The 10,591-nt window shown below is 51.3% G+C and overlaps 1 protein-coding gene across 1 annotated transcript in view; it reads right to left on the minus strand.

The window, feature by feature from the left end:
• Window positions 1-5,205, minus strand: part of ELF4 (E74-like factor 4 (ets domain transcription factor)) — a 23,044-nt gene extending 17,839 nt beyond the window's left edge. The window contains exon 1 of the mRNA XM_012653260.1: window positions 5,146-5,205. Coding sequence (XP_012508714.1) covers window positions 5,146-5,205 — 60 coding nt within the window. The remainder of the gene's footprint in view (window positions 1-5,145) is intronic.
• Window positions 5,206-10,591: the final 5,386 nt, after the last annotated feature.

Here is a 10,591-nt window from a genome sequence, read left to right on the forward strand (position 1 = left end):
TAGTAGAGACAGGGTCTCGCTCTTGCTCAGGCTGGTCTCGAACTCCTGAGCTCAAACAATCCGCCCGCCTCGGCCTCCCAGAGTGCTAGGACTACAGGCGTGAGCCACTGCGCCCGGCCCCCAGCTACTTTTTTAAAAATTTTTTGTAGAGATGAGTCTCACTATGTTGCCCAGGCTGGTCTCAAACTCCCGGCCTCAAGCGATCCTCCTGCCTTGGCCTCCCAAAGTTCTGGGATTACAGGCATGAGCCACTGCACTCAGCAAAACAGTTCTTTGGGAAGAGCAGTTTGCTCTGGGTATGAGGTTGGGTCATGAGTGGAGGAGATGGAAGGGGACCAGGTGGGGCAGCTGGAAGCCAGGAGGTGGACCCCAGAACCACCCCGAAGGAAAAAAAATTGATAGCCTAATACAGTAGCTGTATTAGGAGATGCCAAGATGTCAGCCTGTTTTTGCTGTAACAATGTTAAAAGATGCAGAGTGAGTGGGGCAGGACAATGGGTTCAGCTTGGACATTTTGAAGGTCGGATTATCTTGAAAACCCCAGGACTAATAGAGGGGAAAAGAGGACCCAGACAGTCATTTTGCTAAGCCTCCATCTTGTCTGGGGCTGGGGCTGAGGGGCAGGAGGGACGAAGACAGGCGCTCAGGGGCTGAAGGAGCCGGCCTGGCCTAGAGCAGTCGGTACACTATGATGGGGTGGCAGAGAGTCGCGTGTGCTGAGTGAACGGCAGCTTAGAATGACACCCACCCCCAGCCCCCAGGAAGGCCTGCTTGCTTCTATTGTTGGGGGAGTGAGGGAGGGAACAGAAACACTGACTAGGACTAATTAAATTTGTAGGCCAGGCGCGGTGGCTCACGCCTGTAATCCTAGCACTCTGGGAGGCCGAGGCGGGAGGATTGCTTCAGCTCAGGAGTTCAAGACCAGCCTGAGCAAGAGCGAGACCCCGTCTCTACTAAAAATAGAAAGAAATTTGGCCGGGCAACTAAAAATATAAAAATTTAACTGGGCGTAGTGTCGCATGCCTGTAGTCCCATCTACTCGGGAGGCCGAGGCAGGAGGATCCCTTGAGCCCAGGAGTTTGAAGTTGCCTGAGCTAGGCTGACGCCATGGCACTCTAAACCGGTTGATAGAGTAAGACTCTGTCTCAAAAAACCAAAACAAAATGAAAAAAAAAAAAAACAACAACAACATTGACTAGAGACTAATTACATTCATTAGTGGGTTTTTTAGCACTGGGGCAATCTGTGACTCGGCCCCAACAGGATATTAAGACAGATAACTTTTATTGAATGGACAGCGTTCTTTATCAAGGCCCCCGCCAGTGTGTCCTAGAAACTAATGCCAAGGCTCCTTGCTCAGATCTGGGACGCTCCTTCGTGGGAGGAGCCATGGTGGGGTCACTGCCTCCTTGGCAGCCCAAATACCCCCTTCCCCCACTGGCCACTCCTCAGGCCAACGAAAATAAAGGGGAGCACTGCAGGCACAAGGCCGGGTACTCCAGCATCCCGTACTCGAGGGGAGGGCACCAGAAAGGGTGAGGTGGAAAGACAGCCTCTCAGGCCTGGCCAGACAGGGCAGGCAGCTTCAGCTCTGGAAGTCATTGAGAGCTCTTGGGGTTCCTCCTCCTCTCTCACGCACACTGTTGAAACCTCTGCTTGAGTCAGAGTCCCAGGATATCAAAGTTAAAAGAGACCTGAAAGATCATCGCATCCATCCCTCTTGTTATCCAACGTTAGATACCAAGTCCCCATGGGAGGGGAAGTGACTTGCTCAAGGTCACACTGCTAGTTTTGTCTGCTAGTCTCCCAGCAGTGACTCCCAGGTGACCCTTCTTCCTCCCCTTCTCATTGTCTCCCTGTAGCCTCAACAAAGCCACCCCTTTCCTCTGGCAAGAACCACACAGCAGCCAAAGGCCCAGGGCTGGCAAATAACAATGAGGCCACACATATGCAGAACACATTTAACTTTCACAGTGACTTCCCACCTCCGCCTTTGTTCACACTGTCCCCTAGGCCTGATAGACTGTCCCCAACTTCTGCAGGTCTAATGCCTACATGTCCTGCAAGATCTGAAGCAAACGACACCTTTTCAAAGCCTTCTGTTTCCTTCCCACCTGGTATCTTCTCTCTTCCTCCTCTTCTTCATGACACCTTAGCTTGGCTTCTCAGACCAAAGCAGGGCTTGGCAAACCATGGCCCATCTGCCAAATCCAGCCCACTGTCTGTTTTTATATGGCCTGTGAGCTAAGAATGGTTTTTACATTTTTGTTTGTTTGTTTTTGAGACAGAGTTTCACTCTGTTGCCTGGGCTAGAGTGCAGTGTGGTGTCATCATAGCTCACTGTAACCTCAAACTCCTGGGCTCCAGTAATCCTCCTGCCTCAGCCTCTCAAGTAGATGGGACTATAGGCGCGCACCACCACACCTGGCTCATTTTTTATTTTATATTTTTTGGAGAGATGGGTCTTGCTCTTGCTCAGGCTGGTCTGGAACTCCTGGCCTCAGGCAGTCCTCCCGCTTTGGCCTCCCACAATGCTAGGAAAACAGGCATGAGCCACCATGCCTGGCCCTGGTTTTTACATTTTTAAGTGATTGGAGAAAAAATCAAAAGAATACTTTGTGACACATAGCTTTATTGGAACACAGCTATGCGCATTTGTTTATGTATTGTCTATGGCTGCCTTTGCCTTATAAGTAGTTGTGACAGAGTTCATGTGGTCCACAGTGCCTAAAATATTTATCATCTAGACCTTTACAGGGAAGGCTTGCTGACCCCTAGACTGCGAATGAATTCATCAGGCTCATTTCTGAGAAGAATGTCACAGAACACTTGGGGATGGGAGGTGCCTGGGAGGAGTGTGTGGTACACCAAATACAAGTCAGCAGATTTTCACCAGAAAGAAAGTCCTGGTCTAGGGTTAGGAGACTGGAGTTCTAGACCTGCCTCTGCCCATGATGTGACCTAGAGCAAGTCACTTCTGCTTTGTGCACCTCTGTTTCCTCATCTGCACGATGAGGGGGTTCGACTGGGTGGTCTAAGGCCCTTTCTAGCCCTGTGATTTAGAAAGTCAGCGATCTCTTGCATTTCCAACAGGCAGGCACGGTCCTGCTCATTTACTGTCAGAAGCAAAGCTTACAGAAGGGTCCCCTGCCCAGCTGTGGTTTTCCACTGCCCTTGTGGGCCCCTGTCGCTCCACACTCACCTGCCCAGCCCTGCCCTTCCCTTCTGCTGACCTGTCTGCCCTTGTCTCTGAATTCCTGTCCCTGCTACATGAAAATGGCCTCTTCTGCAAGAGCCCGCCCCTCCCCCCCAGTCGGGTGGGCTGAAAGCCTCCACTTTTTTAGAGGGGGAGGCAGGGAAAGGACTCTCACCTCTCCCCAACCTCTCAGGGCCCAGAGCAGACAGGCGGTGGGGCAGGAGATAGGGCTAGCTCTCACCGCACCCCAACTCTGCCAGCGGAAACAGCCCCTCTCTGCCACTTCCTGTCCCAGGGGTTTCAGCAGTTTCCCCTTTGGGGCCTGCAGGCCCTCCCAGCTCCGCCCCTGCCTCACACAGGTCAGGGAGTGCAGAGAGGGGAGGATCCCTCACAGGAAGGCTGAGCAGACAGCTGGCTACACAAGGGGACGCCCCAGCAGCAACTCTACCGCCTGCTTCCGGCTAGGGGCGGGTACAGAGGGATGCATTACCTGGGAGGGAGACTGGGGCTGTCTCCACAAACTGTCCCCTGCTACCAAATGAGTAGAAATGACGTCATCACTTTACCTAGCTATTGCCCAGGGGTGGGGTGAGCCTAGCCTTAGAGGATTGGATAAAAAACTGGAACATAAATGCTGAGGTCAATGTCCAGTAAGGATTAGCCCTGGGTGGCTTCACGAAGCAAGAGGGCCTGAAAGCAGGCCAACGATGAGGGGTTAATTCGGAGGGCCAGGTGACACTGAAATCAATGTCACTTCATAGTTTTTCAGGGGGCTTGTCCTCTACGGCCAATGGACGAGGCATCAATGGATAGCAAAGTCCAGTCATCCCTTTGTATCTGTGGGTCACAGGCTCCAGGACCCCTGGGTACACCAAAATCTAAGGATACTCAAGTCTCGCAGTCGGCTCTGCAGAACCCACGTGTGAAAAGTTGGTTGTCTGAAAATGTGCGTTGTGCACCTGGCAAATACTGTAAAAAAATTCACACATAAGTGGACCCGTGCAGCTCAAACCCATGTTGTTTAAGGGTCAACTAGATTATATCACATGTGGGTCAAGGGTAGTGGCATTTTCTGGGTGATGGAGTAAGGAACTCTCACATTCTCTAGTGGCTGATGATTTGGTGTGGTGACTTATACTTGGAAGATGGGGATCCTAGCAGTAGGGTTGTGTGCCTGTGACGGATCCTGTAGGCAGGTGACCTGATCGGTGAGACCTTCCCAAGGGCATGGGTCGGAACAGCAGCAGCAGCCGCCCAAGATCCTGGACCTCTGCCCAGTTGTCAGTCCCCCTGGAGACAGGCCAGAACACATGATGCTGTTTCTAGAAGCCTTGAGGCCTGAGACAGGGGCCTAGTGGTAGGTGGACACAATCACCTTAGTCCCCTCATGGTAATGTTGTTCCATGAGGGTCAAGGATTTGTGAAAGAAGCTAAGGGGACTCCTAGAAATGATGGTTCTGCATGCGCCAACAAAAAACGGATGAGAAGATGATCTTGATACCTCCCCTGGCTCTTAGAAGTTATCCTCTCGCACCTTTGGGCAAGAGCCCTGCCCAGACAGGCTTCCTGCCAAGAGAGCAGGGTCCCACTTTTCCCTATCCCCTCTCCCTCCATGGCTCCCCAAGACAAATAGGAACCAGTTCCCCTGAGACAGGCCCTGTCGCCCCTGAGGGGAGCGCCTGCTTCTCCACCCCTGTGAGTTGGAGTGAATACTGTTTCACAGCTGGCATGGGGGACGCCAAGGAAGCCTCAGAGACAACATCTGGATGTGCACCTGGGCCCGGGCCAGCCCCTCCCTACATCTGCAGTGCAAACCCAGGGCCAGGGTTTGGTTACAATCCTTGCTCAAAGCTGGTGGCACGTGTTCAGAAAGCACACTGCGCCTGGGTGGAGGGGGTGGAAATACTTGAGGTCAGTGCCAGCTCAGGGCAAGCATTTGTGGGGCTGACACCGATCTGAGCCGGTGGTGGGCCTAGGGTGGCGGGTGTGGCCGCTATGGCCTTGGTCATGGCCGACTGGGGGAAGGGCAGAGGGGCGTGGGTGGTTGTGTAAATGTGGGCAAGATTTTCCTTCAGTGCCCTCTGGTATCACTTCTAGTTGCTCCCTCTGCTTCTGGGCAAGGGGGCCAAACAGTAAAAATTACAGGGTGACAGGGTGGAGCGCAGGGAAGGCAGCAGGGATTTACAGTTCTGGGGTTCGGGCTGTGGGGTTGGTGTTGTGCCAGGCACTTGATGTACATTATCTCCTTTCAATCTTACATCATTCCTACAAAGTAGCTAGCAAGTAGCAGGGCCGGGGTTTGAACCCAGGTTTATTTCCAAATACTATATGTATTGAATTTTGTTTTCAGTGAAATCTATCTTGCTAATAATTCTGTTTTAACAGTTCCATTTAACAGTTCCAGCAGAAGTGAGGCTCAGAGATTAGGTAACATGACCAAGGCCACACTGCCAAAGAATGGAAGTAGAACTCAAACTAGGCCTGTATGGCCTTGATCTCCAAGTCCTTGCTTTTCTCTCTGCCCTAGGATCCCTAGCTCAGGGCTTGCTCACAACTCTCAACTTCAAAGCCTCAGAGACCCTGTGAGGTCCCTTTAACAAAAGCTTCCCAGGCCTGTGTCCCATGCTCCTTGAGGCTTCAATCTCAAACCAAAGCTGGGTCTCATAAGAGAATCCTAACTTCCTGGGCCAAGTCTGTACCAAAAGGGTAACCACTGGAGCTCCTGTGGCCAGCTGCAGAAGAGGGGGATTGTGGAGGAGGCTTCCAGCTCTGTTGATGTGGAAGCCGACTCTTCTTGTACCTCAGGGGCCTACTACTTCCAGAGAGTTCCTAGCTTCAGACCTGAAGTAGCCATGGCATGGTCCCTGCCCCATAAATATACACTCGCTCTTGGCTTACACATAATGTAAGTTTGGGTTCTTATCTTGGGGTGTTGGTTCACATGTTTATTCAAATATTTATGGAAAGTCAGCCCTGAACACCTCATATGTGCCAGGCCCGTGGCCAGGGGCTGTATCACCCGGCCCACCCTATTCTCCTCGGTGGTAGGTATCTAAGTTCCCAGTAAGCTGGGTTAGCCCATCTGCCTAGACAACATTGCAAGGTTCCCCACCGCCCCCTCTGCCGCCAAAAAAAACCCACGTCTATAGCAAGTATCTCTTCAGAAATGAGACCCATCAAGTTGACTGATGAGGACAAAAAACCAAAACTGAGGCCCAAGGGTTGGGGGGAAATGGGGACTGAGTGTTAATGGGTATGGGGTTTCTTTTGTGGGGGCGATGAGAATGTTCTAAAATGGATTCTGGTGATAGATGTACAACTCTGTGAATGTACTAAAAACCACTGAAGTGTACACTTTAAGTGGGTGAACTTTATGGTATGCGAACTGTATCTGAGAAAGCTGTTTTAAAAAAAACAACCGAGGCCCACAGAGGGGCAGCAGCCCATTCAAGGCCACGCACAAGTTGAGGTCTCCTGATTTATGATTCTGAGGCTCCTTCCTCCTCCCAGCCTCCCTGTGACCCTAAGCAAGGCTAAGTTCAGATCCAGCGCGTGTGCACGGCAGGTCCAGCCCTGTGCGTGTGGGTTGGAGGCTGGACTGAAGCGTTAGGGTAGGCAGTGGAAAACACGCCAAACCAGGGGCTTTCATTTCAGGTCTGCCATGAATGTGGCTGAGTCCCTGCCTCTGTCTCGATCCCAGCATTCCCAGCTGTGAAGTGCATGCATTTGGGGGTCCTTTGCTAAAGGATTGGCTAGCTCTGACCCTCTGAGGTTCTAATTAGAAAGCACTGCAAGACAGAACAGAATGGAGTGTCAGATACGGGCTCTTCTCGGAGTGCTGCAGGAGGCCTTTGACACAATTAGGTATTGGAATCGATGCTCCTCACTGATAGTGATGATCAGGGCTTTTCTGCGAGAGTCAAATTCTCTCAGATAATCCTTCTGCTGTGTTTCTCCATGGGGGGTAGCTTGGTTCAGCTTCCCCATCCCCCAGCAGTGTTAGTTGGCGAAGCAACCCATAATATTGACCCATTGATCATGTCCTTTTGAGATGTCAGGAGCCAGGGTCTTGGCTGGGCGCCCAGGCAGGCAGCCCCACCTTGGGTCAAGTTTGCCTCCATGGTGGAGGGAGTGATTGCCGATGGCCACCGGTCCAGTCTCTACCGGACAGGATGTTTCGATGTTTCCACCATCAGGCCCCACTTCCTGCAGCTAGGTCTGGGCTCCGGTTTCCCCCCTCTCCTGCCATCTGGTCGCCTGCCCTCTGCCCCCTCCCCTTGCTGGGTGTTTACAGGCTGCCTTATCAGCCTGGGGAATCTGGGCCTCACCCAGCCGCCTGCCCCGCCCCACCAGGCCCAGACAGCCGGCCCAGGGCCCTACCTGCTCTTTCGTCACTAAAGGCACTGGCAGCCTGGAGCCCCCTGTGCTGCTGGCAGGCAGGGGGTGTGGATGAAGTCTTGCTGCCTGGCACAGGTCCTCAGTGCCTGGGGCCCTGCCTGCTAGAGTGAAGCCTGAATATGCATAGTGCTTTACCCAGCTGGGAGGGCATGCGTTCTTTTGAAATTGTCCTCTTCTCTATCTGCAGGCTATGGGGACAGAAATGAGAGGCTTGGGCTGCTGAGGAGGCTAACTTTGGCCTGGAATGTCTCGATGGCTCTTCTGTCCTTAGCCACCTAGGGATGAGCAAGGGCAGCGCTAGGCTGGAAGGCTCCGAGACTGCAGGCAGATTGATTTATTGTTTTTAACTACAGAGCACTATAAACACTAAGCTACAGGAGGAGCTGAATGGGGGGCTGCAGGCTGATTGCGATGGAGGAGGTGAGGCTGGGAAATCGCTGGGCACAGTCTTGGCCATTCCACACCCCGACTTCCGAGCCTCGCGGATCCCAAGCTGTCTGTGTCCATCGCACCCTAGGATCTGTGCCCACGGAGAGGCCGGGAGGAGGCAGGAGCTAGCCACTGAGCAAGTCAAAGGACCTTCCCCCCAGAATATAAGGGCCTACATTTTTCCATCAAATGTGTTTGAACCAAGGAGGGAGACACGGGTGAGGACGGCAGGCAAATAAAGATGCTTAGGGTAATGGATTTCCCTCCCAGCACTTTGGGCTAAAATCCTGAAGGTTCAAGTTCTGACCTGCCTGTAGGCAGGTCCCACAGGGACAGGGCCTGCTTTCTAAAGCTAACCAAGCCCCAGACTGGGAGTCAAAGCCATGGTCCAGACCCAGCTCATCTTCCAGAAACTTTCGTCTTGTTCACTGATAAATCATTGAAAATATATTTGAGGCAGTAGAGTGCAACATTCACATTCAAGATCAAATGCCATATTTCCAAGAAATTTTATAAGACTATGTCCTTCTAGGTCTCTGGAATACAATTCAATAGTTTGAGGCACTTGGGTGGGAAAGTTTAGAAAAACTCTGCTAAGGCAATTTTGCCATTAATGGGCTATGTAACCACAGGCATGCTATGTCACATGGCTCTCACAGCCTTGGGCCTCCCTGACACTGGAGATTTCAGAGTTCCTCGCAGGCTTACTGACCCTAGTAGCTGTCAGGGCTCCACGTTTCTTCCCTCTATCAAAACTTTCAGGTTGCCAACTCATCTCCCCAGGGAATGGACTTTCCTACCACTCAGAAAAATCATAAACCATTTAGTATTAGTGTGTTAATAGCCGATACTGGGTTAAGTGTCATCTCTATCCTTAATACATTTTCATTTAAGGAGATCATCTGAAGCTACCATGCTTTAACCCAAGGAGGGGGCTCTAGGACAAGTGGTGGTGCAGACCAGTGGGGTAGATGAGCTAGAGGGTACTTCTCGGTGGTTCTACCTCCGGTCACATCAGTAGCCATTGAGCGAGCTGGCCTTCACATCTACACCCAATGCCTGTGAGCTCTGTTAGAAAGCTACGTGGAGTGGACGTGAAAGTCCTTTGAAAAGCTAAAAACCAGGACTGGTGCAGCAGACAGCCCATTTGACTGGGAGTGAGGAAGATCAAGTTTCAGTCTTGGCCCTGCCTCTGCCTAGCTCCTCCCTCAGCTTCTGAGCTGGTGCCAACTCCTACTCCAGGACACACATTCAGATCTATGGCTGCGGCCATACCAGCCAGACACAGCAGAGCCTTAGAGTCCAAACTCATCTCCTTGGTTTCCAAAGGTCCTTCACAGTCTGACCCCACCCTACCTACTTGGGCTTGTTTCCCATGATTTCCCAACTCAAGCCTGGGCTTCAAGCCCAGTGGTCTCCTCATGGTCCCCTGAGGGAGCATTCCAGGCTCATTCACAGAGTTTCTCAGGCCTGCCATGCCCTTGTTGCTCCGTTTTGGCTAATCAAATAGTGCCCATCCAGCAAGGTCCCAACCAAGTTCCGCAACCCCATGAAGGTGGCTATGCCCCAATAAATATAGTTCACACCCATGGAGCCCCCTTCTATAAACTCCCGTAGCCCATACATTCTACCACAAAAATCTCTTAATCCCATGGGGCTTTGAATTGCTCTTTCACTATTTCATGTGTATCTCTTGTTTCCCCAACAGGCAGTAAAATTCATGGAATCGAGGGTTATTTCATCTTCTCCTGACTCTAACACATGTCTGGGCATTCATGAATTAAGTCCGTGTAAATTCTCAACTGGAGTGAGATCTCTACAAATGAGACTACAGGTCCTGATAGATCTTAGGGCTACAGACTAGGGGTGGGTTGGGGTAGAATTGGGGAAAATTGTCTCTAGGGTTCCACCATTAATTTTTCTCTCTTGCTCTAAGCCTCTGTTAGGGGCAACACATACCAGCTAGAGTCATTTATTCCAAGCAGCATTGAGAAGGCGGTTGATGATCAGGTCATCATCAAAGCATTCTCTCTTTGTACAAAACCACAGTGTTTCCACCCTGGGAATATTGATTGCTGGTCTAATCACTGGACCCTCAGGAAAGACTTCATGATGCTGGATCAGGTCTAAGAGCTAAAATGATTCAAGAGAATGGGGTGGGAGGATAACTATATGAGGACACAATTTTATTCAAAGAGGCCTTTTGTGGCCGGGTGCGGTGGCTCACGCCTATAATCCTAGCACTCTGGGAAACCAAGGTAGGAGGATTGCTTGAGGTCAGGAGTTCGAGACCAGCCTGAGCAAGAACGAGACCCTGTACTAAAAACAGAAAAAATTAGCTGGGCAACTAAAAATAAAAAAAAAAAATCAGCTGGGCAAGGTGGCGGCACGTGCCTGTAGTCCCAGCTATTTGGGAGGCTGAGGCAGGAAGATTATTTGAGCCCAGGAGTTTGAGGTTGCAGTGAGCTAGGCTGACACCATGGCACTCTAGCCATGGTGATAGAGCTAGACTGTCTCTAAAATAAAATAAAATTAAAATTAAAATTAAAAGAGGCCTTTTGTGTGGCT

The sequence above is a fragment of the Propithecus coquereli genome, unplaced genomic scaffold (assembly GCF_000956105.1).
Source record: "Propithecus coquereli isolate 6110/MARCELLA unplaced genomic scaffold, Pcoq_1.0 Scaffold42, whole genome shotgun sequence".
In the NCBI taxonomy this organism is placed as follows: Eukaryota; Metazoa; Chordata; class Mammalia; order Primates; family Indriidae; genus Propithecus; species Propithecus coquereli.